The sequence below is a fragment of the Engystomops pustulosus genome, chromosome 2 (assembly GCF_040894005.1).
Source record: "Engystomops pustulosus chromosome 2, aEngPut4.maternal, whole genome shotgun sequence".
In the NCBI taxonomy this organism is placed as follows: domain Eukaryota; kingdom Metazoa; phylum Chordata; class Amphibia; order Anura; family Leptodactylidae; genus Engystomops; species Engystomops pustulosus.
Window position 1 is genome coordinate 75,916,640 of NC_092412.1, and position 26,113 is coordinate 75,942,752.

At 39.3% G+C, this 26,113-nt stretch overlaps 1 protein-coding gene across 3 annotated transcripts in view; it reads right to left on the reverse strand.

The window, feature by feature from the left end:
* The window catches only part of DIAPH3 (diaphanous related formin 3), a 403,620-nt gene that overhangs the window by 277,257 nt on the left and 100,250 nt on the right, over positions 1–26,113 (reverse strand). For all 3 annotated transcript variants that reach the window (XM_072135306.1, XM_072135307.1, XM_072135305.1), the window contains 4 exons: positions 17,411–17,485; positions 14,302–14,371; positions 13,242–13,378; positions 12,457–12,562 (listed from right to left, as the gene is read on the reverse strand). In XM_072135306.1, the coding sequence (XP_071991407.1) occupies positions 12,457–12,562; positions 13,242–13,378; positions 14,302–14,371; positions 17,411–17,485 (388 nt within the window). The remainder of the gene's footprint in view (positions 1–12,456; positions 12,563–13,241; positions 13,379–14,301; positions 14,372–17,410; positions 17,486–26,113) is intronic.

The following is a 26,113-nucleotide window of genomic DNA, read 5'->3' on the forward strand; positions in this document are numbered from 1 at the left end:
CTGGGAATCTTGCACGGTATTCTGTGTAATGTGAAATGCAAGATAACCGTGTAGTATAATTATGCGTGCGGCTGCAGATGTAGTGCTGCTTGTAACACATCCATTAACAGTGTGCTTATCACATTACACTGAGCATGTCAGGGAATCTTAGACTACTGATGTGCCAGATGTGTCCATGAAAAAACATAAAAAACACAATGGGTACAGGGAAAACTGTTACAAGGTACAGTCTATTTCCTGTCTACCAACCTACCCATGCTCTGCCAACAATCCCAGATCATTCTCCTCTTGAATCTGAAACTCCTATCTACGTCTCCAGGACTTTTCCTGAGCTCCACCAATTAAATAGAATGCCCTACCCAACTACCATCCTTTTAAACTCTAAAGAATGGCTGGACCATTACATAATCACCGCCCTTTCTCCTCATAGACTGTAAGCTCTTGCGAGCTGGGCCTTTAATGCTATTGTTTCATCTGACCATATTTTTCCTTTTAACCCTACAATGCATAACCATAAAAATCTACACTTTTACATACCTGGAGCCTTTTAGGCCCATGTGCAAATATCATAATAAAAATAAAATACTTTTCAAAGTTTATTTGATAAATGCAAAGTAAGGATGCATTCCTACTAGCGCTGGTGTCTGCCAGGAGGGGGATCTGTAATGGACCTGACCTCCTGGTGTCCCCAGCTAAGGCTGGTAGAATGCGGGCATTCCGGCAGCCTTAACTGGAGAGATCATATCCATTACGGATCACCTCCGGGCAGACACCAGTGCTAGAGAGAATGCATCCTGAGATGTGAATAATTAAAAAAAATTTGTGGGAAAAAAAAAAAAAAGAAGAAGAAACTGAACGGGCTTAAAATGCCCAATATACTCATTCGATATAACTCTTTATAATGTTTTTTTTAGTCAACTTTTTTATATAAAAGTTGCAGTAAACATGCTGCAGCAATATCCTTTTTTGAATTTACTAATGACTGCAACATCTTTCACACGTTATCTGTTCGGAAGAATGATTTTGTCCACAGGTAGTACAGACACCCTCCGATTTCCTGTCCTGCTTTGATGGACAAATGTAACATCGCTTTCTTTTTTTATCTCTAGGCCCTGGATGTTCCTGGAAACATCTGATCATGGTAGGCATTAAAAGTTCATAGCAAAGTTCTGTCAAATATAGACGTCTCTTGTCCTTTCTGTTGGCATGGAGTTCTGGATGAGTCTCACTATAAACAATATAGGTATTGAGGGCTGACACATCTAGCATATTATAAAACAGAACTATAGGCCAACGTTTTGTCTGCCTCTTGCACATATACTCTCCAATCATTTCGTCAACTACTACTTTGTTTTTATTATAATGCAAGATAATTTCGGGTTTCTGTTTCCTGTTATTGATGTCTATACTTCCATCATGGTGCACTGTACTCAGTAATGTCAACGATTTTTTTTTTCTCCGCTTTATAAAGACACAATTGTCGCTCGATTGCAGAAGCCAAATACACTATCATAAAGTTGTCGATGTTGATTGTGCTTCGTGATTGGAGGAATTTCTCTGTGGTTTTGATTCATTGTACTAAAAATTGTAATTGGTTTCTGAAGCAAAAAAATTGGCCAGTTCTAGACTAGTAAAGTAGTTGTCCATTGTTATATTTTTTCCAGAATGGAAAATTAGGACCTTCTGGACTGGAGCATCAATATCTTTGCCACAGTAAATCAGACCATTCATTCCGTAATAGCTTGTAGCATCACACATCCAGAAAATTTTAAATACCATATTTAGAAGGTTTGCTGTGCATATACTGAATGAATTTGCAATGCCCCCTAAATGCAAGAAGTTACTCATCCACTGTCACATTTTCTCTAGAATGGTAATGCTTAGTACAGTTCTTGATGAAAAGATTCCAGATGTAGCTAATAGGTGCTAATTTATCTGTTTCCAACCTCTGCACAGCAACAGCAGAGTCATAAAGACTAAGTCAAAGTTTTCCCCAGCAACAGTAAAGACAAAAATGCTTAGGATCACATGTAAACCTAGTACGGGCCTAAAAGGCCCCTGGTATGTGAATATGGGATATTTACAAAAAAAGAGTTATTCTACCGAAATGCCTGTAACATAAAAATATATGAACAACTGGAAATGACTAACAACTATATAACTGAGGAATACCTAGAGTTTCAGAATTTAATTGCAGAAAAGAAACCATAGCAATGAGCATATTCAGATGCGAAAAAAAACAAACAATAGCTATTGGGTGAATAAACGGAGAGTTGGATATTTTGCAGCTGAACTTGTGCAGTGACGTGGTTTCTATTCTGTGATTTAATCTTATATTTCAGAAGTTGAGGAAAATCCTTATGCTGTACATATGATTTAACCATAAAGTAGATGGCAAGAGTTGAATGGAAATACCAACTACCATAAAGAAGTCACATTAAACAGCAGCAATTTATGGTGAAAGATCAAAAGAACCCATTAACTCCTCATATTGGTATCTTGACACATCGCCTTTTCACAGCGCTGCAGCAGAAGAAGTTTGCAGGACATGAGGTCCTGCTGGTGCGGATTATCATAGCACAGCACCAGCACAAACACCTGGGATCGGAAAAGCGGTGAACACTGGTGTTTCACTCCTTAGAAAGCATGGTTAAACATGAAGTGCAGTCTAAGCAATGCAGGGTGCCGCTTGTGTTGCACCCCAGGGTTGCCTGTGTTAAAGGGAATCTGTCATCAGAAATTGACTAAATAATATACTACTAGATTGTTGTGAATCAGAGTCACCATCTGCTATAATTGACATCATGCACCAGACTACAAGGGAGCCAGATGGTGACTGGACACAGGACTATCAAGTACATAGAAGTAGGTATTCTTAGGAGAGGACAACTAGAATTCAGTGTGGAGTTCTCCTCCCCAATGACTTTGTACAATTTAAATCTCAAAGTTTATTTTCTGGACAACGCCACCGCAGTGGGCCATAAAAGATACATGATCTGGAAGTATTTAATCTGCTTCGCAACAATCTGGTTGTGGTGAATTGGGTAAATTTCTGTTGACAGATTCCCTTTAAGCATCTATTAGAGAAGATACACAGCACATAATTAGTGCAGAGCATCACGTAATAAAAACAAACCCAGGACACCACACAGGACAGCAATGGGATCTAGCAGGGGAGACCAGGTAAGAAAGGCTGCTAGAGGAGTGACCGAGCCTAATTAGCATATTTTTTCAGATATGTTCCAGTATCGTGGAGAAGATAGGTAAGTATAGTTAGCTACATTCACTGCCACGAAAATGGTAGTTTTCCTTTAAATATACTGCACACAAAAGGTTAATAAAAGTTCAACAAAAGGACATATGAAAACCAAAATTGTGCTTTTAAAAACTACATTTCGGCCTGAAAAAACAAGGCCCCATACAGCTACAGTGACAGAAAAATATAAAAGTTATAGCTTTTCTGGAAAAATAAAAGGAAAAATGGCCGGGGCATGAACCTGAAAAAAGGCGCAGAGAACAGCAAAGACAAGATATCTCTCAACATGAATAATGAATTGCAAGGCCAAAAAAAAAAAATATTTAAAGTTTTGCTTATTAAAAATAACAGGTCCTCACAGATGTGCCCTGAGAAAAAAAAGACAATTCATCAGGTTGCACAGTGTTACATAGGCTGGTTTTAGATAGTGCCACGTCACACCAGCTCCCTCAGGGGTTTACACATTTATATACAACTAAAATTGCTTAGGAACACACACAGTGAGATAACCCATGCGGACCGATAAACAAATTGCATTACTTGGAATCTAATAACAGCTTCAACAATACCATTGGGGTTTCTAGTATGGAAACCTCTGTGTGAAGCTGATGAAAATGGATCACAGGCAAAACAGTCGGCATAGATAATTGGATTTCACTGTTCTGGGTATGAATTCAAATAAACATCCATGTTAGGAAACAAGTATTGTTATGCAGGATGGAGAACGCACAAGTTAAAAAGCATGTTATTTTCTGCTTTACTGCTACAGAGTAACGGGGGATTAATGGAATACAATAATAAGCATCAGATAGGGCGGCCGCCATGCAGTTAACGCCAAGATAAATCTCAATTATAACAAGGGTTATCTTTTTTCCTGCTTGGTACAAAACTCTAATGTGAATAACATACATACTCGCATATCAATATTAAAGACGAAGGAAGGTTTATAAAGAGGATTCCCTTGCTGGAATACATTTGGACAGCTGCTAATCAGTGTCCCGAAAATGAGATACCACCTTAAAATAAGACCTAGTTCAATCTTTTTGAAGCTTAGAAATATAAGATCTAGTAAAGGTCATTGGGACAGCTCCCCCACATCATACATTAGTTTTAGGATCATTTAGATACTGCAAGAGGTTGTGACAAGGAGAAAGAAGTCATGGGATAAAATCAGCCGTGTGGTTACAAGTAGCTACCTAGACAATAAGTGCACATTGAAGGAAAGTGTTAAACATGAAACATTGGGGCCAAGGATTCGAATAGAAATAGAATTCAGCATGAAATTCTGAGTTTGTAGAGTTATAAAGATGTTTGTTTGACATAATGATCCTTAAAAAAACACTACTTTTTGTCGATACATTTTGGGATTGTTAATAGGTCCTCTTTAAGGAGAGGTTGAGAAGAGGAGGACAGAGGAGATGAGGATCTGCAGAGCGAGAAACATCATTGAGGAAATACCATTACCTTTATTATATGGTATTTCTACATCTCTGAGGGATTCCTCTGACAAAACATCTCTATATAATACTACCAAATTAATTAATGTATTTATTTTTAAAAAATTATATATAATTTTTTTTAAAGATTTCAACCTAAAACCTTGACTTCCTAGCAGGCAACAGAATTACAGTGATAAATTTTGATCTCCAGTGTACAAATAATAAAGTCATTTAAAAAAAACACAAATGCTTTCCTTGAAAAACACTTGTTGCTTGTGACTGATCATGCGTGGTGACCCCTGAGGTATGCATTGCACTTCTAAACGCAATGTAAATGCCCCATGTGACTGTAGCCTAAACATTTTGAATTCAGATGATGCTTTTATCTTTTCTTAAAAATATTGTATTGCAATTCAAATTCTGGTATCGGTGCAACCCTATAAACAAGTAATATACTTGGTACTCCAGCGCTCCCCGCAGCTCTTCTCCTCTCTCGGGGAACCTGTGTAGAAGTACAGGTAAAGATGGGTCCATGCCCTCTGTCAGTGCACACACTATTATGTGGCGGTGTTGTTGGCTAATGACATCATATTGTGTGCATGGGCAGAGAAAGCTTTGACCCATCTCTACCATCTGATACCCCAAAATGGAAAAGACGCTGCGGCGAGCGAAGGAGGCAAATATTTGGTTTATTTTTCTTTATATAATGAGGGGCCCTGTGTGGGAGGCTTCTACAGGGCATTTCATTATTAAAGAGGAGTCTGCTGAACCTTTTCATTGGTGAGGAGAGGCTGCTGGGCCTTTTCATTGGTGAGGGGAGGCTGCTGGGCATTTTCATTGGTGAGGGGAGTCTGCTAAGCATTTTCATTGGTGAGGGGAGGCTGCTGGGCATTTTCATTGGTGAGGGGAGGCTGCTGGGCATTTTCATTGGTGAGGGGAGGCTGCTGGGCATTTTCATTGGAGAGGGGAGGCTGCTGGGCATTTTCATTGGAGAGGGGAGGCTGCTGGGCATTTTCATTGGTGAGGGGAGGCTGCTGGGCATTTTCATTGGTGAGGGGAAGCTACTCAAGTTCATGAGTCTCCCCAGTTGTTTTGTGGCAAAATTAGGTGCCTTGGCTTCTTATATACGGTAATCAAAACTTTTATTTTGCAAAAAAAAAAAAAATTATAACTACATTTTCTTTGCTGTGAATGACTTCAGCACTTTTGTGACCATAGGACATCACTTGCCTCCTACACGGCTGATTTCCGTCCCCTCTATTTCAAGTCTGTTCCTGATACAAGTTTCTTGGCCATAACCTTGTCACCAAGGATTTTCCAGAGGTTTTCAATTGGGTTTTGATCAATATTATGTTTCAAGCTTTCTGTTTCAGGGAAATGCTGTGTGACAGGGAGCATTGTCCTGCTTGAAAATTGCTGGCTGATTGAGCGCAGAACGCAAGCAAGGAAGCATCTGTTTTTGAAGAAGGTTCTGATACAACCTTGCATTTACTCCACCAGATTACAACAGTCACCAATCAGTAGGAAGTATAAAGGCTTTTGCTTTGAATGACTTTAGTGGTGTCCTGTGGCGGCAGATGTGCTGATCTCTCACACCGCTCTGATGTAATTGTGGTTCACTACTCTTCCACAGTTCTGTGACTGTTGTGGGTTTCCTGGCCATAACATTATGGACCAGGGATTTTAGACTTCTGTGGGAAACGCTGATGAAAGATCCGCTATAAGTTTTTAACAGAAAAGGGGTGATTTCGAGTTTTATTTGTAACTATTTTTATATTATTTTGCCCCTTTTTATCTATTCCCAGGAGGGGACTGTAAGGTAGGATTTATTGATTCTCCCTCTGATTGTGGTGCTGGGATGCCAATCAGGGCACTTTAGATGCTGTGGTCAGCACTGCCCTCTGTATCTAAGGGTTTGAACAGTCGGAGACAGAGTATCCCCACACCCATTGTGGTAGGAGCCACGCTATCATATCATGGATCATATGAGCTCAGTTTCTCAGCCCATTAAAGAACTGTGATGTAACTGTATACAGCAGTATGGCAAGTTACTGGCCACCATGATATAAGAATTCTTTAATCTACGCTGTTTGTACAAATCGTACACATTAAGAAGCACTCAGCTTTGGCTGTTGATGCAATTTTGTCATGGATGCTTGCTTCCAAATTTTAAAAAAAGGCCTATCAGTAAGTTAACTGGGGAATTTTTAGCGAATTTTCATACATGGTGGTTTAAAGTCCATGACTTCTTGCTGTGTTCTATTCGGGACATATAGAACTAGTTAAAACATAATAATGTTTAAAGATTTTTTTTCATTTCAAGTTTTATTTGCAGCTAGTGGAAAAAAGTTTTTTTGTAATTTATAGTACCATATATACTCGAGTATAAGCCTAGTTTTTCAGCACAAAATTTGTGCTCAAAAAACCTAACTCGGCTTATACTCGAGTCAACGAAAATAATAACGAGAAGGGAAAAACTGTCTGTCATGAATTAGGATATGTGATATCTGAAACGCATAGACCGCTTTGCTGTGACATGTGTATCCCGTGGCTATTATGTGTCTTTTTTAACTAAAAATAAAGCCTTGAAGATTTTACTACCTGGTGTCTCCTTGAAAGCTGGATCGTGTGAAGAGTTTTTTCCTTTCTCGTTGTTTTTGCTCAAGTTTTCTGCTCTCAAGCCAGAGTGATCCGTGCGTGGAGCTTTTCAGGTGCTACAAGCCTTTCCATCAGGGTGAGCTGACCACATTTTCTTGTTTGTAACTAAAATAATAAAGTCAAAACTCACCTTTCTGACGTCACCCATAGGTCCTCTTCTGTCCGAGACAGTCTGAGAAAGAAGAGGAACTACGGGGGAGGTCGGAAAAGTGAGTACAGTCTTATTTCTTTTTTCTACTACAGGGGCTGGCAGACTATATACTGGGAGGCTGTGACCAATGCATTTCCCACCCTCGGCTTATACTCGAGTCAATAGGTTTTCCTAGTTTTGTGTGTTGACATTAGGGGTCTCGGCTTATACTTGAGTATATACGGTACTTTTTTTTAATTTTCAAATTTAAAAAAGGAACATTACTAATGAATTCCCCATTTTGTTTCAATCGTTTTCATATAAAATATGTATAGTCTCAGGCTATGGCGGTGTTTTCGGTAGTGTAGCAGGGGATTTGTTTTTTTATTTTCTGGGAAAATGTGAATGTATTTTTATGAATATTTATTAATATTTTTTGTGCATGTGTGTTTTTACTGTCTACGTCCCCCATAAAGTCTCAAAGCAACGGGGAAATTTCTAAGGTTTTTTTTTTTAACTAAACATTTTTTTTCTTTTACAAGTTTTTCCGTGTAACTATAAGCACCCCAGTTACAGGGGGAAATGAAACCCCTGTGACTGCTGATGTTGATCAGAGCTGTATTTGGTATTGCAGCTCTATTAAACCACTTTAGACCCAGTGGCCCGTCGTCCTTGCTCCTCTATGCATTGCACTACTTCAGCTTGATACAGTGAGGAGTGGAGAAGCAGTAATAAACCGCATCTCCCTTCTCCCTAGGGTCTCTGGGTGTGTCTGAAAACGGTCTCTAAAGACGTTGCTGAAGACTCCGGACCTGTGCCCGCCGACATCTAAAGTCCGAGACGAGTTTACTGGGCCTGCCAACTTCAGAAAATTATGGCTATTGTGTGTATTATGAAAAATACAAATTTTCCAATATATGTTTTGTATCAATTCCTGAGTTTTCTAGATCCATTTCCAGTAGACATCTGACCATAATCACACAGGTGCACGGCTCATTAGTATCAAAGAGTAATCAGAGCTATATGATATAATGAGCCGTGCACCTGTGTGACCACAGTAAGATTCCTGTCCACTGAAAGTAAATATAGAAGCTTCCTATAGAAGGACAGCAAACCGAGATCTAGAAAACAAGAGGAATTGAAAAAGAAAGTATATTGGAAATTTGTATAACTTTTCATTATTCAAACAATATGCATAACTTTCTGAAATGGAAATACCCCTTCAACTACCACCTTACAGCAATTTACTAGAACTATACTATATATACTATTGTATAGTACTGTGAATTATGTTACTATAATACCTATACGAGGCACACAATACATTATAGGCTCATTCCTCACTTGTCTGATTTGTCCGTTTATTACATACAGAATGCGTAAATATTAACATGATACCATATTACAGGGGCATGCTGAATACAACAAATACACTAATAATTCACATCCAAAACATTAGATTACCTACAAATTCCAGCTTCATATTAAAATGTAAAATGAGTTATAAACCAAATAATTGTTGTGATGAGGGCTGCTATCATCGATCATACAAAAAATTTAAAATACTGGGTATTTTTAAGTACCCTGTTCCATTTACAGGGTAGAACATCTGTAAAAGGAACAAAAAAAAGAGTAGGTGTTAGAGACAATGTCTAATTGCCCTTTTATTTTGTATTCGGCTTCTTAAATAGTAATATTAGGCACAGGCGTATCCCTGAATTGTTACTAAAAGCTATGATTTAGCCTGGTGACAGCTCTCAAGGTCTATTGACATGCAACAGGAGTCTTTCCATGTTCTAGTGTGCCATGGCAACTGTCCTAGCAACAAAAAAAAATTGAGGTCAACACTGCTGTCTGCTACATGAATGCAGAAATCTACATAAAATATGATTTAACGCAGAACACATTTACATATTAAAATTAGCTTTTCATCACTGTAGGCTGAATATGGTTTATAGAAAAGAGGAAAATAAAATTTTGGCAAATGCAAATAACAAACTAGTGATGGTAATACAATATATGGATTACAGCATGTAAGGAGCTGATGTATCCTCGCAAATCAACTGTACGATGAATTACTGATAGAAAAAAAGTGCAAAATGCAATGCAGCCCCTGCCGAGATCTCCATTATGGGCTATGGAGAATATATCCACCCAATACACAAAGACTATACTGTGGGAACAGAAAGTATCCCTTTAAATGTTTCACTGCAGTCAATTGGCAAGATCAAAAAATCTCATTTTTCTGCTCATTAGTGTACACTCTGCACCCAGTCTTCACAGATAAAAACTGGAATATACATTAGTTATACATTTTTCTAGCTGAGATAACTAGCATTTCAAGAAAAATGTAGGTTAGTGATATTGTATAACATTATATTATGTGTAGACAATCTGTGTGCCTAACACATTTGTATCTTAAAATGAATCATTCATCAATTTTGACCATAATATACTGCCCGCAGTGTTAGGTATGACTACTCAGTTACATTATACAGCCAATACCTTTGTGTGTGTAGTAAGTAGCAGTAAGGCAGTGAGAAGTGAACTTTTATTATTTTAGGTTTGCAGCTCCTGCAAGTGCTCTGGTCAAGTTCTTAAGCCTGTAGAGCTCTTGCAGTGCACTGTTCCACAGCCCCTCTCCTTTGCTCTGAGTGACAGCTGTAACCATCCAATCATAATCACAATAAAGATTTTATTCATAATAGAGGAGAGGGTTATTGGAGTACCACTATGAAGAGTAGAAAGTTCTTCAGGCAGATACATTACAAGAGTTGCACATCTGTAATATAACGTCACACTATTCACAAAAAATATATGTTTACACAGATCCGCAGGGCTACTACCTAACAATCCAATGAAAAAAGTTGAATAGACCAGCCGCACTGCAGATGCTGTAACTTTATTTGGCAATACATTAAAATCTTCAAAGCGACATCCAGCATTACGTTTGCCGTAATAAAAGAACTGTCTTAACTGTATCCAACTTAATTGTTAAATAAAACTGTGTCTTAACAATTTGTACTGTGAGTTTAAATACTGTTGACAGTTCTGTGATCCAATGGTGGCCATTTTCTTCTAGCAAGATGGTCCTCAGCAGAGGATTGAGAGTGAAACTCCGTTTAAAGGGGACCCAGATTTTAACCATAAAATGTACTTCTAGAATTCCATCTTTCATGTGAAACTCACACATTCACTTATAACAAATCTCCTCCAAAGCCAAAGGCAAATGAGCTGATAAGAGTCATATTTTGCCTGTGATGAGGCAAGTGTAGCAGTTGCAGGGGAGAAGTCATTTCAGAAAGTAATATCTTCAGTTATATGGTACCTACAAACATGCTTGCATCATATTAAAGATAAGGAATTTTATCTTTAAGATGGCACCAAAAAAAAAATCTTAGAAAAAAAATAATGACTGTTCTCCATAATATGGAGGTCAGAATAACTTCCTGCATCAACAGAAACTACTAACAAAAGTTGTATTCCAAAACAATGCGATCTTATTGCTCACCATAAAGGAATCCAAGCCTCTCTTGGACATGTACAAAGTATCCGCCATAACAACCTCCTGTGGCAGAGAGAGTTCCATAGTCCCCTTCTCTTGGTCACAGGCCTAGGTATACAAAGATCTTTGGATCTGAATATTGCTACTGTTACGGTCTTGCTGTGTCTCTTGAGTGGTAAGGCTAAAGGCCTATGTGTTTAACCTAGCATTAAAGGTGCTATCGGGCTGTAAGTTCAACTTGGTGGTCAACTTGCAGGGCTGCACTAGTTAAAACTCACTATTTGGCTCACTACTTGGCTTATATATTTAGATCGAATATATTCTAAGAACATGTTGCGGAGAAGAAAAGAGTTTCTGGAAGTGCTCCGATTTATCAAAAAGTGTGTTTTCCTTTTACGGGTTCATACTATTCCAACCCAATGAATTGCAAATGCTATCATAGTATTAAAAACAAAATAGGGGTAGTATCTGTGCCATCATAGGAACAACTGATCAGGGCAACCTGGGACTAAAGAAAAACGTCCAGAGAGCTTCACCAGAAGTCATAGTGTGCACAGAGGCCGTCTTTAAGAAGGGGTCGTCTGTAAGTCGCAAGTCCTTAAATCAAGGACGCTTGTAGTTTCACAAGTAGGTGGAAATAGAATTAGTATATCATGTTCTTCTGTGGCAAAAAAAGGCTTCTTACAGTGAGAAGATTTCAGCCAGAAAGTAGCAGTAGGGCTAGGCTTGGAATTCCAGTTTGTGTGGAGTGTGGAAGTGCTCCGGCCAGCAGCTCTATTCGGTATCTGCGGGTGATCCTGTTGCGTCACGTAAAGCTTACAGAAAACGATGGTGGACAGAATACTGTTCTCTTTCTTTTGCAACATGAGCATATAGTTATATTATGGCTATGTAAGCTGCAGACCTCTATAGAAGTACCAGCACCACAGGATGCATATACTGTTCTGATGGATATACATAACAGCATACCAGTGGAACCTATACATAACATTAAAGCGCAGGTGCTACTCCTATATCAAATTATAATATTTGGATGCGTGGTGTGTTTTTTATTCTTGAATGTTGACGACGCAGAGTTTAGCTATCGGATATATTACCAAGGCTCTGACATTTGTTTCTTCTATTGATTTAAACAAAGTTTGCCAAATAGTTAGGCTCAGGTGACATCTCCGTTGTGTCTACACTTATTTCCTTCAGTAATTGTGAGCCCAAAACAGGAGTGGTTGGATTCATAGACTAGATAAAAGACCTTTCATTACAAATTACCTGAAACGACTTGAACCTGCTTTGTGTGTTCAACCACTCCTGGTTTTGGCTCACAATAAAAGAGATTATGAAGGAAAAAATTAAGGAAATAACTCAGGAAGACGAAATGTGGGCTGGGATTAAGTCGGTATTTAAAAGTCAAATATATCATAAAAAATTCCAAGTGAAATGAGCAGCAAAAAGAGAAAACAGTAATACAAACCTGAAGCTGGACAGTATTGTGCTGAAGTCCTCCGACAATTGGGCTAAACCTGGCAATTCCCCTTTCTTCGGCAGCTGTGGTTATTGCATCCAACACTTTTTCAAGACTAAAAGAAGACAGGACACATCATAGCATGAGATAAAAATGTCATTGTAACAAACAACCAACACAAAAATTCAAAATCAATTTATAACACTAAAAAAGTATAAACTTAGCAGATTGCTGCAAGGACACAGCAAAGTTTATGATGACAGCGTTGTTTGTTATCGGCTCGTTTCAGTATTCTTCATAAATTCACCAAATCTAATTAAATCACTTCAAGCAGATGGCAAGGAACAAAGAACATAAGAAATCCCAATTCACTCCTGAACAGAAGTGAGGAAAAAATATTTATTGCGTGTTAACAGTGTACTTCTGTCCTGTAAGAGATACACCACCAAACAAGACATAATTAATTCACGTTTCAAAGGTAAAATCTTACCACGTGACTGACGAATATCTCCCAGATGGGGTAAAGCAATTACAGAGTAATTTTTATTGATGAGAACACATTAACTTGTAACTATTCCAGAAAGAAAAAAAAATCTTGAAAATGATACTCTTACTTAGGGTAAATATCCTGAACGCAAACCAACGCAGTGTCTCATCAATAAGCGTCCTAATGAAATGTGCTACAAGTCATGTCTGTGAATAAATATTTACATATGACAAAACACTTTCCGAACGCATCTGTCGGTGACCAAATGTGTCATTAAACTTAATTGACCAAGAAGCAATGTACTTACATGTTTTCTTCTCCAACAATGCATATAGCAGACAACAACTTGACTACATCCGTCATCATATTAGCTTGCTTGGGATCCATGGCTTTGGCCAATAATGACAGGCTCCTTTCTTCTCCCATTATTCTGTCTAATCCATACTGGCAAGAAATAGTAAAGCTCAAATGTAATAATAATATATTAAATAATACATGTATAATAGGTCATTAATGTGTCCTGTTGAAAAGGAGGCCCCTCTTGTTTGGTCTTTATACAATGATGTTCCCTGGCTTTTTCTACTCTCATGAAAACACACATATATAATCACATAATGGAAAATTATAATATATCTGTTTGCAGGGTTTATGGGTCTTTTGGTCAGTCACGCCTCATCCACCTCCTCATGTATGCTTAATTAACATACAGTGAAAACTCTAAATATATGGCCATATAAATGGTCTTTTCAAGGGGTGGTCTGCTCACAGGGGAGCTTACATAGTGTATTAGGCGAAGGCGGTGGGGGGAATCAGACAAAAAAAAACACACACACAAAAAAGTTGTTTTGGGGAGGGTGCCTTCTCAAGGGTGTGGCCCTCTGAAGAAATTTAACAGTATTTTATAAAAATCAACATACAAATCCAATCATTTATTAATGGATGGAGGGGGGTTAAATGTTTCATTCAACTACAATAGCAATTATAACTCTAATTATAACTATACTAATTGTATAGCAGGACAATACATTTTTCAGACCAATACTAGCTTCTTCAGAAAAGCCCCTATACATAATTTATGTGTGCAGACTGTACAGAAAAATACTAAGCAATGTAAAAAGTTAAATCTATTTATCTATCTGTACGGTCATGACATATGCCAGATGTTAACGCCATGAACTCATTTTTCAGGGCCCAAAATATGGATGCAAAACAAGGTAACCACCTTTTAGCAAGATGGACCACATTTATAATGTAGGGTGTGCCACTATTTATACCAGTCTGGTCTAATGTATTTAGGGCAGGATTACGGACTTTGCCTTAATGACAAATCACACAATTACATAACTATTACACAGTACACATATTACCTTGTTGTTCATGAACGCCTTCAGGCACTGGATGACTTTGTGTTGAATCCGTTTCTCAATTTTTTCATGTCTGAATTAAATTAAAAATATTAGTAGAGAATTAAAACAAATATTCAAAGGAAAGGGGAACCTTTATGAACCAGAAAATAATTACCCTAATAAATATTTATTAAGATTTTATGACCTATTACAAAAACACACTTTACATGTATGTAAGTCTGAATGTTTGTTCTCGAGCAGAATATTAGTATACATATAGTATAATATATAAGTAATAATACATCCTCGCAAAGGCAACAGCAGGGCAAACCTATACTGTATGATTTGCCAAATTATTCTGGCCTCCATTCTAATCTCTAGTTGGGGAGGGTGGAGGTGCACACAAATGCTGAATGTCGTGAAAAATTAACAAATAACAGAGCCAGAAGGGGCTTCTGTGACAACCAGGAACCCCTGAGGCTCATTTGCATGATTTTTAAAGACAGTTTTCTCAAAAACTAAGCTATTAGAAACAAAACGGAAGAACGCCATCTATGTGGCAGATTTTCTTTAACGTTGGAGGAAACAAGGAGTTTGGTGGGTAATAAATTGCAATTTGTAATGAAAAAGTGTAAACTTTGTCATTAGTCTTTAAAGTCTCTGCTTTCACAACACATTGACGTCTATATCTGAGGGCTCGGAGTAGGGAGTCAGTATTTGTTAATGTATGACATTTATTAATTGTGGAACATTTTTCAGATACTGCTCAGACAACCAACCACTTTTCAGAGAATGCATCCGATAATGACACTTTTAAAGCTGCAATATTATACATGCATAGCCAGGGCACTGTCACCATTGCTGTGTCATTTGGGAAACTAGTTATTATTTTGAGATTGTTCTTCCCAATAACTGACACTTCTAAAAATGTCTAATGTTGTGTGGAGGGAGTGTTGTGAACAATACAATTTCTTGTAGAGAAGAGAAAAGATGTCTGATACAGCCTGTGGAGGATGAATATGAGACACATCTCATCTCCCTTTGTTTGTTTACACAGCTGTGAGCTTGATGTTTGAAAATAATGCTCATAGCTGCCTATATCCAGTGAAAGAACCAGAAGGGTTAACACGCCCTGTTCAGAGGAGTGTGAAGAAACAAGAAAGAAGAAAAAGTCCTGTCATCAATCTAGTAGACAGTTGACAACACAGAAGTGACACTAAGGGCCATTTTGCAGCCTGTTTCTTACAAACTATGCTGAATTTCTACAGAAAGTATATAAAAATAATGTTCACAACACCCTGACACACACACACACACACACACACACACACACACACACACGTGTGAAGCTTTCATACATAGTAAAAGAATAGAAAGAAAGGAGAAACACAATGCTCCACAAACCTGCCTTTAAAAGTGACCTAAACACCATACCAGGTAAATATGAAGAATTTCAACACTAAAGTTTTCTCAGTCAGATGAGCAGCTTATTTTATATTCTTCCATCGCACAAGTCTCTGTTGTACGATAACCCACACAGGATTCTACCAACTGAGAGGTTTAAGCAATATATTGGAGAATTAGGGGATTATTCAAGTATATTGCAATTTTCAGCCAAATTCAATGAAATTGGCCACTAAGGGACTCATTTAATAAGGCTGAGAAGAAGACAATTATAATAAAGCAGAATTGACTTTTTCTGAAGAATGAATTTAAAACAATTGGTGATGCTCCTTAAATGGTCCAGGGCACAGGGCTGACATCCATAAATCTTGGCAGGGTTTTTCCAAATCCATTATCCAGAAATACAGAAGGAAAGAACATCTGAACTAAATAGTTGTACTTCATATAGAAAATCCTCTGTTAGACTTTCCAACAGCTCGAGGAAGAATAGACTGAACAGAAAGTTAAACGCATCTGGGGACTGAGAAAAAGTTGAAGATTATGTATCTAAAGAAAAACCAGCATTAGAACATCAGGACATACAGTGAGGCTAAGTGCTGGGCGGAGGAGTAATGTGCACACGGAATACTTTGTGGAGAAGCCTGGAACAATTCTATAATGAAAAGAACAGAACTTTTATAGAAATGGCGCAGTGGATACAGGAAGACACAGCCCTAATGTAACAGTCAAGTGGAACTCTGAAGAACTTCTTGTTACAAAGGACATAATTGCAAAAAGGACAGGAAAAAATAAATACATTGAACTTTTTTTTGATAAATGACAAAAACTCAAAGCTCTTTGTTGCCCATGGCAGCCAATTCGAGCTTAGCTTTCATCTTTTTAAGTGCCTCACTAAGATGCCGGGTGCAAGGTAACTGGCTCCAAGGCCTGTTTGTATTTGGCTGCATAGTTTTGCATATTTATATTTGGCAGGGCTCTGCTACTTCAAACATTGATAGTGCTAAGATATGTCATCATTGTGACTGGTTATATTTACTTACAACCACATCTATTTGTGCTTTATTGTTCTACTAACCGGTATATATAAGCATTTTGACCATTTAGATAACCAGAACCAGATCTATATACACAGACTAAATATGCTGGAGTGGGCACATTTCAGCAGATTGCGTTGTGGCTGTGAAAAGGACTACAACTCCCAATTGGTCATCTGATATTGATGAACTTCATTAAAACCATTTTATTCAAATAATATGGTCAGTGCCTTTATTTTAATTATATAAATAACAAAAACCTGAGCTCACGCCATTTTTAAAGTTCCTAGAAGGAACAGTATAAAAGAAAAGGTCAATTCTTCTGTTTAGGTTACCTGTAGACAAAGACGGACCCATGGCACCATTGACAATAGCAACACACTGGCATAGGAATAGGACCTGGCCCATAATGTGTGAATTGGACAATCAGATCATACGCAAATACATGAGACTCCTCACCATCCCTCTCCCTCCCATGCCTGCTCAATGCATAAGACAGGAAGTGGAGAGGGAGTTGGATGAGTGTGATAAAGAGGAGACCGAGACACAGGCTAAAGCAGCCTGTCACCGATGACAGGCTGGTGACAGGTACGCTTGAAAATTTAACTGAAAATATTGTTAAATATACTGTGGTAGTATGTAGTATAAAAATGAATATTGTCACTAAAAATAAACAATAGAGAATACATTACCGTTTTCTATCCACCATCCTATCCAAGATGTCCAAAAGCAAACCAAGGCCATCATGTCCAAAACTTTCAACCCAACTAAAAGAGAAAGAAAAAGAGACACAACATGAATACATAAGTAGAGGTAAACTAAGGACCCGGGCCACATGCCTATTTTGAAGCAATATCCATGACCTATTTTCCAACATCGCAAAATTCTGGTTCCTGGGTCTCCTCCCCCATGCAAAAAATTGCCCATGTTAACGCAACCTTTGTCAAAAAAAGGGGGCGTGTTTGAGGTGTTAAAGAGAATCCAGGACTCTTCTCAGCTAATTTGCATATGACTTTGGAAGTGCTTTTTCTAGGTGAAAAATATCCTACTACAGGGGAATTGTAGTTTATCTGTTTATGAACTCATAAATCTACCTAGTTTCCATTATTGAAGCCAGCCCAGTTAGCAGATGTGGCAATTTGTGGAGATAAAAGAACAACGCAATTAAAATACAAGTTATAGATGGAGTACAATAAGTCTATGCAATCAAGTGACCTGGGATGAGGTTGAACTTCTCAATCGGGAGATATAGGATTATGAATCCATCAGACCAGTCTGGATCTCCCGAATCTTTTGAATTCTGCGCGTTTCTTCATCAAAGGCTTCCAGAATTGATTGATATACAGGTAGGTATTTTCCCTGCTGCTCAGATTCTAGAAATATACCTGTAATCTGGCTGAGGTTGACCACAATTCTGTAATTGACAATTGAAGTTATTGGCCATATTTCTTTTGTCTTACTTGAAGGGAATTCTATGAAAACTCTAGGTGCCCCTGAGGAAGCTGAGGTGTGAACTAGGACATTGAAGTTTTCGCTATTCAAGATAAGGCTGGCGGGCTGGGTATAGTAGTAAGGCACGGATGTAGATGAAAGGGCCTGCTCTTCATTTTGACGGTATTTAATATTCCATGCCGTGTACTGGGAAGAGGGAAAAATATTCAAAATGCTGTGAAATTGGTGGTGCCATCTTCCAACGCTAATAACCATCTCAAACTTCAGTGTACAGAGCTGTGGGACATGTAGCAGGCTGGCTGGCTGTATACTACATGGGGGCTGGCTGGCTATAAACTGGGAGACTGTGACCATTGCATTTCCCTTGGCTTATACACAAGTCAATAGGTTTTCCAGTTTTTGGGCTTATACTCGGGTCGGCTTATACTCTAGTATATACGGTATATAGAGAGAGGATTTGCTTTTATTAGCAGAGGATAAAAAAAAAAAAAAATTTCTAATCCAAAGAGCATAAGAATCCAAAGATGCTGTGATACTGACATATCTGTATAGTTTTGGTTTAAGCAGTCTCATATATTCAAAAAAAAAAAAAAAAACACACATATGTATAAATGACAAGAAAGGAAATAGTCCTAACACCTACACAATGTCTAACAAGTACATGTACATCACATAGTTCGAGCAGGATAAACAAGGGACACCTACTCATAGATCCAGGCACTGTGACTGTGGTTATCTTATTATATGCCTAAAATAAACTTAAAACTATGGTAATAAGCCTGGTGGGCTCTTAGAGGGTGTTACCAGAACCGCTCTGTGCTGCAGCTTCACAGGCTATTACACTGTCTCACCTTTCTGGCTACTCCACACCTCCTATCTGCTGTAATCTCACAGCAGTGCATTTCAGCACAAAGTGTAAGGGGAAAGGGTAAACAGTGTGACAGCCTGTGAAGCTACATCACGGAGGGGCTCTATTAACGCCCCCCCCAGGCTTCTGGCTCATTATAATAATTTTTGGAGGAAGGGGGCCAGGGATAACAAATATAAGTAGATCCCCTCTGTTACACAGCCTGGGTCTATGAGTAAGTGTCCCTTATCAGGCTTCATTTTGGCGCATTTCCTGTAAAGATGCTTTGCTTGAGGCGCAATGAGGCTAACGAAAAACTAAAACTTGGTCGTTTGTTATGAAGCAAAAGCATTATTAGGTTTAGGAATTTGCTATAAATCACACATTCATTCCAAGGAAGCTAGGTGAAAGATCACTTCACAGCTAAGACACTTTTAATAAGCCATGTAGTAGTATTTGGGCACAATATCAAAAGATACATAAGCTGGGCATGAGGCCATTCATGAAATACCAAAAAGTGATGATAAAGAAACAAGTGGGCAACTAAATGGTTAGTATAGAAATCAGAAAATACAGACGTTATTATTTCTAGCAATTAGAGAACTAGGTATCATAGTATCATAGTATATAAGGCTGGAAAAAGACGCAAGTCCATCAAGTCCAACCTTAAAGAATGAAATAAATGTTTTATCCCCATAAGCCGTGCAAAATGGAGATTCTTCAAGAATCATTTACTTTTCTTGCCCAAAAAATTGAAGAGCTATTCTATGGATAAGCACAAGTCATAAACAAATGGGTCTTTAAAATATAAGCCAAAATCTGATTACGGTAGTTGTTATTTAAAATGCCTTAGCAAAAAAAATGCTGTTGACAAACTGTAATGAAGAATTAAAAATGCCCTTTAATTAGTCCATTGATTTTCACTGTGAGGAGCAGACACAGGACAGAAGGTGGCCGCTGGTCACATGTCTACATCACATGTCCTGCACCTGTCTGGGCAGGTCATGTGATCACCACCACGTTTGGCTGTAGTCGGTTGGTTGCAGTGCATCCAGTATGGCCAGTGTTGTGGTGAGACGTCCTCTCAGTGAGGTAATATGCAGTGTTGGCAGTTACACATCATCACTATGGTAACAGAGCAGGACAGTCTGTTACATCATCACTGGGAGCAGAGCATAAGAGGGAGGAGCAGTTACTGACAACTAAAGGATCATGGGACTTGTAGTTTCCAGTGGCAGCCATCATGGTGATAACTCTGCCTACGTACTTTAGAAAGCCCATAACATTTTATGAATCATAAAAGCAAACTATTTAAGATACATTTTGTGACTGACATTGAGTTTTGTTATATTTATTTATTTGCAGCATTATGGGTTTCTGTATCAGTTGTTCATATTGCCGGAATACCCCTTTAGTGATATTACTGATAACATTTGGGGTGCAAATAAGGTAATGATTAAAGGGGTTTTATCTGCAGGAAAGCCAATACTTTTACTCCAACAAGGGGGCCTGCTGGAATATTAATGAATTAGCTATCCCAAGCTAACACAATGAGATGAAACTAGAGCTTACAAGGGCCACATTTTAGCAGCCCTTAATTTAATAGGATGCTCCTTTAGCCTTCTAGTCAGGCAGCCCCTTATTTACCCATGGTGCAGGTAGAGTCACATAGGAGTCCTGTGTGTTTAATATGTTCTATCGGAGTTACAAAATTTCTTTTAGACATTAAACAATAAAATATTCTGATATGTTGGACAAAACAAAATGTACCCCGGCTTACAAGCCTCCTGTATATTACACTTTTGTGCTGAACAATAATTAAGTCGGGATGAATAACCTATGCGACAATACAGGACAGAGCTCATAGCTTAGAGCACTAACGGCATGGCCTCTGGTATTAGTCCTTGTGACTGGAAAGATGTCTACTTAGTGCAGCGCTGACAAACCATACAGTGTGCTCCACTACCTATGGAGACCAGAGCCCCTTAGACTAATTTGCATAATTTTTAAATCCTTTTTTAAAAAAAAAAAAACAGGGCAGAGGCAACACACACCAGCAAGTAAGTGTGTTTGGTTTACAATCCTTAATACTGGTAGTAGATTTCCTTAGAAAATCTACCATCAAAATTGACCATGATAAATCAGGGACAATTACTCATAGACCCAGGCACTGTGACAGTGGTAATCTTATTATATGCCTAAAATAAACTTTTAAAATTATCGTAATAAGCCTAAAGAACTCTTAGGGGGTGTTACCAGAGCCCCCTCTGTACTGCAGCTTCAAAGGCTATTACACGGGCTCACCTATCCCACTACTCCAGCAGCACTTCCCACCTTTTTTTATCTACTGAAATCTCATAGCAGTGTATTTCAGATCTGTTTATGCCCCCACAGGCTTCTGGCTCATTAGAATAATTTAACAAGTTGATTTTTGGAGGAAGGGGGCAATGGATAACAAATCTAAGTAGATTCCTTCTGTTACTTTGAGTAATCTCACAGCAGTGAGATGCGGTGAGGGAGGTTGGCGCCATTGGCCACAGTCTGGTCTGCCATGGGGGAGGTTGGCGCCACTATTGTTTGTGTTGAGGTGGGTGAGGGATGCCGTCAGCCATAGTCTGGTCTGGGGTGAGGCACCATCAGCCAAAGTCTGATCTATAGGTTGAAGCTTATGAAGCATGATGTAAGTGCAACACCGCAGCCAATACATGGTTAGAGGGGTAGTTGTGAACAGTGCCCTCTCCAGGTTAGGAGCTGACAGAGAGAGTAGCGAACCCTCTAGGATAGTTCTAGACTTGGTCAGGGGTTAACAGCGGTAGATCCTGCTTGTGCAGGTAAGGGTTAACTATGCTAAAGTTATCATCCAATTGTATTCCTTCATGTGAACTGGAGTGTGATTGATGAGTGAGCCACCACCTTACCAGGGAATAACAAAACCCCTGGACAGGAAGGGGCAAGTCCTCTTAGGCCCAGGCTCTCACCGCATAAGAAGCTCTTGGAATCCAGCTCTTCCTAGAGAGCACACCTTGCCTATTGTCCAGACCAGACCAGAGAGATAGTGTGACGCACACCTTCAGTGCTACACATAGAACACCCAGGACAAAGCATGCACCTACTACCAGGCTGGTGAATATTCTCCTGAGGATCATTCTACATGACCACACCAGTAATCCGGAATCTCCAACAATCCGGCATCTGTAACAGGATCGCTTGGTCCATTGCCTGCAGTTGTTCTAATAAAGGATCATGAGTTATTTTGCACAACGTTGCCTCCGTCTGTTCCCTGGATACGGCTATTACCACCAAGGGCTTCCCCATCCATTACCCAGAGACTCATACTACAGACACCAAAGGGGTTGCCCCAGGGAGATTCAGTACATCAGCCTCTCTCTCCCTCCCTGTATGTGCAACCTTTTCTTCCCCCCCAGCACTTTTTGCAATCTCAGCAGCAGTGAGCACACTGTGCTCCTTCATAACATAACAGCCTTTGAAGCTGCAGCATAGCGGGCTTCCGATAATATCCACATAGCCCCTCTGGCTCATTAGTATAGTTTTATAATTTGATTTTAGAATGAAGGCGGCCATGGAAGACACATATAAGAACATAACCACAGTCTCAGTGCCTGGATCTATGAGTAAGTGCCCCTGGTTTATTATGGAGAATTTTGATGGTAGATTTCCTATATGCTTACCATACACACATGCCTGCCGAATTGGACCCTTTCAGAAACAGATTAAACATATGAACAAATGAAAGTTAAACACATTGTTTCCACTTTTACTGCTCACAATATGCCCAGAATAAAGATGGCATTTTTTTCATTTTACTAGAGTCATTTATCCTGCAATGATAAATGTCACTGGATAGATTCATTAAAAGTAAAAATCAACTTGCGTACAGATGTTTGAGATGTAAATGGCAAGTCAAGATTATACTGGAAGACACACACACACTTTGGGAAATAACATCTTTGCGTATTGCCATTCTGTTTTCGTCCTTTAATAATCAACAAGCTGTATGCCTTCAAGCATCTCATAATCAAATTCAAGCATGTATGTCAGTGTGAATTTCAAGGTGCAGCAAAGAGGCCTTTACCTCAATTCAATTTGCCTGAAAAGGCTAGGTACCTACACTGAGCTTAAATTAATTTGTTTTTTTTACCGCAAGCAGCTTGAGCCATTATCCCAAAGGGTGCTCAATGTATGCACAGAATCTCAAATTTATGCTTCCCACTTCTTGACAATGTGAGCAGACAAACTGCTGTGATTTAGATCTGAAGAGCTATCAATTCCACCTTAAGAGGATGAGATATGAGACAATATCAAGAAGCTGGAGCCTAAATGAAGGTGTAGGGAGGGTCAACCACCAACACACTAAATCATGCATATCCCAAGTTCCTCCCAAGAAGAAAAACCTATGTATTAACAGCTATAAAGCCAAAGCCTGCTTTTCTTTTAAACATTTTTTTTTTTTTTAGAAAGTTCTCTTTTCCTACAGCAGTGATGGCGAACCTATGACACGCGTAGCCATCTTCACTAACACGCGGCTGCCCGAGAGTGAAGTTTCATTTTACACGGCGGGAGTCTGAGATATTGTCAGCACTGAGCTCCCAGCACTCCCCTCCCCCCCCTCCTCCTCCTCCCTGGGCCAGCCCCTCCCCCCTGTGTGAGCTGTGCCTCGGGTTTCCAGGTATCAGCACGGGGCACAGCAGGAGAGGTGACCCGGCCATAGGAGACTCCTCTGCAGCTTCTGGTTGTTCCCCCTCCTCCTCCTCTTCCTCCCCCTGTGTGAGCTGTGCCTCCGGTCTCCATGTCAGCACCGGGCACAGCAGGAGAGGTGACCAGGCCATAGGAAACTCCTCTGCAGCTCCTGGTAGCTGTGGTGGGGGGAGGGAGGCAGCACAGTCAGAGGCTACATCGCTGCTGCCCTGTGTGATGTGCCAGCAGCTGCCACCTCTACACTGACCAGCTCCAGAACAGGGACCAGGGAGGACAACTACTCCCATCATACAGTGAGTAAGGTCAGTGTACCTCTGCCACCTCTGTCAGTGTACCTCTGCCACCTCTGTCAGTGTACCTCTGCCACCGCAGGGACCAGGGAGGACAACCACTCCCATCATATAGTGAGTAATGTCAGTGACTGTATGATAGAAGACAGTCATCTGGGCTTGTGTGTAAGTTTTGTGAAGTACAAGCCCTGAAATAATCGCAATCGCCAGACATTGCTATTATTTTGCTCCTCACGCCTTTTCCATTCCAAGAGGGCATGAAGGAGATGCGGACAGCGGCGCCTGCGCCCTCACTACAACCTGTTAACTTTCATGACTGAAAGCTTGCAAGTTACTAAGCATTTCCACACGTGTCTGAAAAATCACGTGTGGAAAATCCCCATATACTGCCATACTGTAGTACGGCAGTATATGGTAGGATTAATCACACGTTCCTAGGGTTAAAGTAACCTAGAAGTGAATAATATACATATTTGTTATTTAAACTATAAATATCACAAAATTAAGTTTTTTTTGGTCAAGCTGACACACCACCAGAGTTATGCTAGTTTTTTTGGCGAATTTTGACACGCCAAGCTCAAAAGGTTGCCATCACTGTCCTAAAGTCATGTGGAACCTCAGCAATGGAATGCGCCACCTACAGACAAGCTACACATGGTGCACATCTCCTGCAGAAAAGCATCTCTGCATCACAGCCAGCCCAAGGTTTACAACACCAAATTTTACTATTTTGAAAACGTTAAAATTATTAACCCCATATCACCGACACTAGTTTTCAGCTCAATGACCAGACTCAGATTTTTCAAATTTAAGTGATAAGTTTTGCGTTTCGTTCTGAAAAAAAAGTGGAAATTCGGCAAAAGTTTGTAAAAATTCTTCATTTTCCAAGTTTTACATCTTGTCTGGAAAGCAGAACATTTCAAACTACCCAAAAAGCTTGATAATTAACATTTATGGAACTGCTTTATGTTGAGATGATCTTTTATGCATCCTTATGCACAGAACTTGGTGCGATTTTTCTCATTTTCATGAAAATTGCTAAAACTCACATTTTTGAGGGACAACTCAGCTTCCAAGTGACTTTGAGAGGCCTAAATAATAAAACACCATATATTACCCCACTATAGAGACGTCACCCCTCAACATATGTAAAACAACTTGGCAGACACCACTGGTAGTCCATGGGAAAAGTAAAAGAGAGGGGAGTGCCTGGACAGCCCCCTTATGAATCTGGAGGATAGATCCGTCAATCGGACCACTACGTGCCACAGTACACCACAGATTTTCGATAAGTCCTGCTAAAGCTAGGGTTTTCACAGTGAGATAACTGGAAGATGGCTAGGTAGTCATTAGTATGTGCAGCCAGTCTGTTTTGTTTAGCTGACAGATGTCCTTTAAGTTGAGAGCAAAAATACTAATATCAATCATGGCGGTAAGAAAAGTTTGTTTCATAGACCGGCAGGCAATAGAAGAGCTGAGGCTGCCACTGTCCAGTGTTCTGTATACAATTATAGCTCTGCGTGATGGATTATAAAGGTCACGCAATTTTTGGTGCATTAAATGAGGCTACACCTGTATCTTCACTCATGGCCTCTAATTAGGGTCAGAGATGTTAGCGTCCAAATGACTACACCGCCAGGGGAGCTGAATAGAACGTTATCTTTGGGACAATTTATCCACTTACAGCCGAGAAGTCATGATCAAATTTAGGACTGCAGTACATTATTTTACTGTATTTAATCCCTGCAGACGGAGGCTTTAGAGCCTATAATCATCATAGCAAGAATAGGCGCAAATAAAAGCTTGATGCAGCCTATAATTGTATTAAGTGTAGGTGATAAATGACTCAGACAGACTAGGGGAAATTGGTTTTTGATATTATATTAAAGCTGACCTTCAGGTTTAAGGCATCAGATTTGTTATGTTGTCACATGGACGATACTGCATTTTTTATATTGTAGGAGATCTATTTTATTTCCTTCACAAAGATGCTTACCTACCAAGAAGGGAGAAACCCGCTAACCAATTCCTATGGTCATAAGACAGAGACTTTCATTGTTACGGATATATTCTCAAGAAGAAGAAAAAAA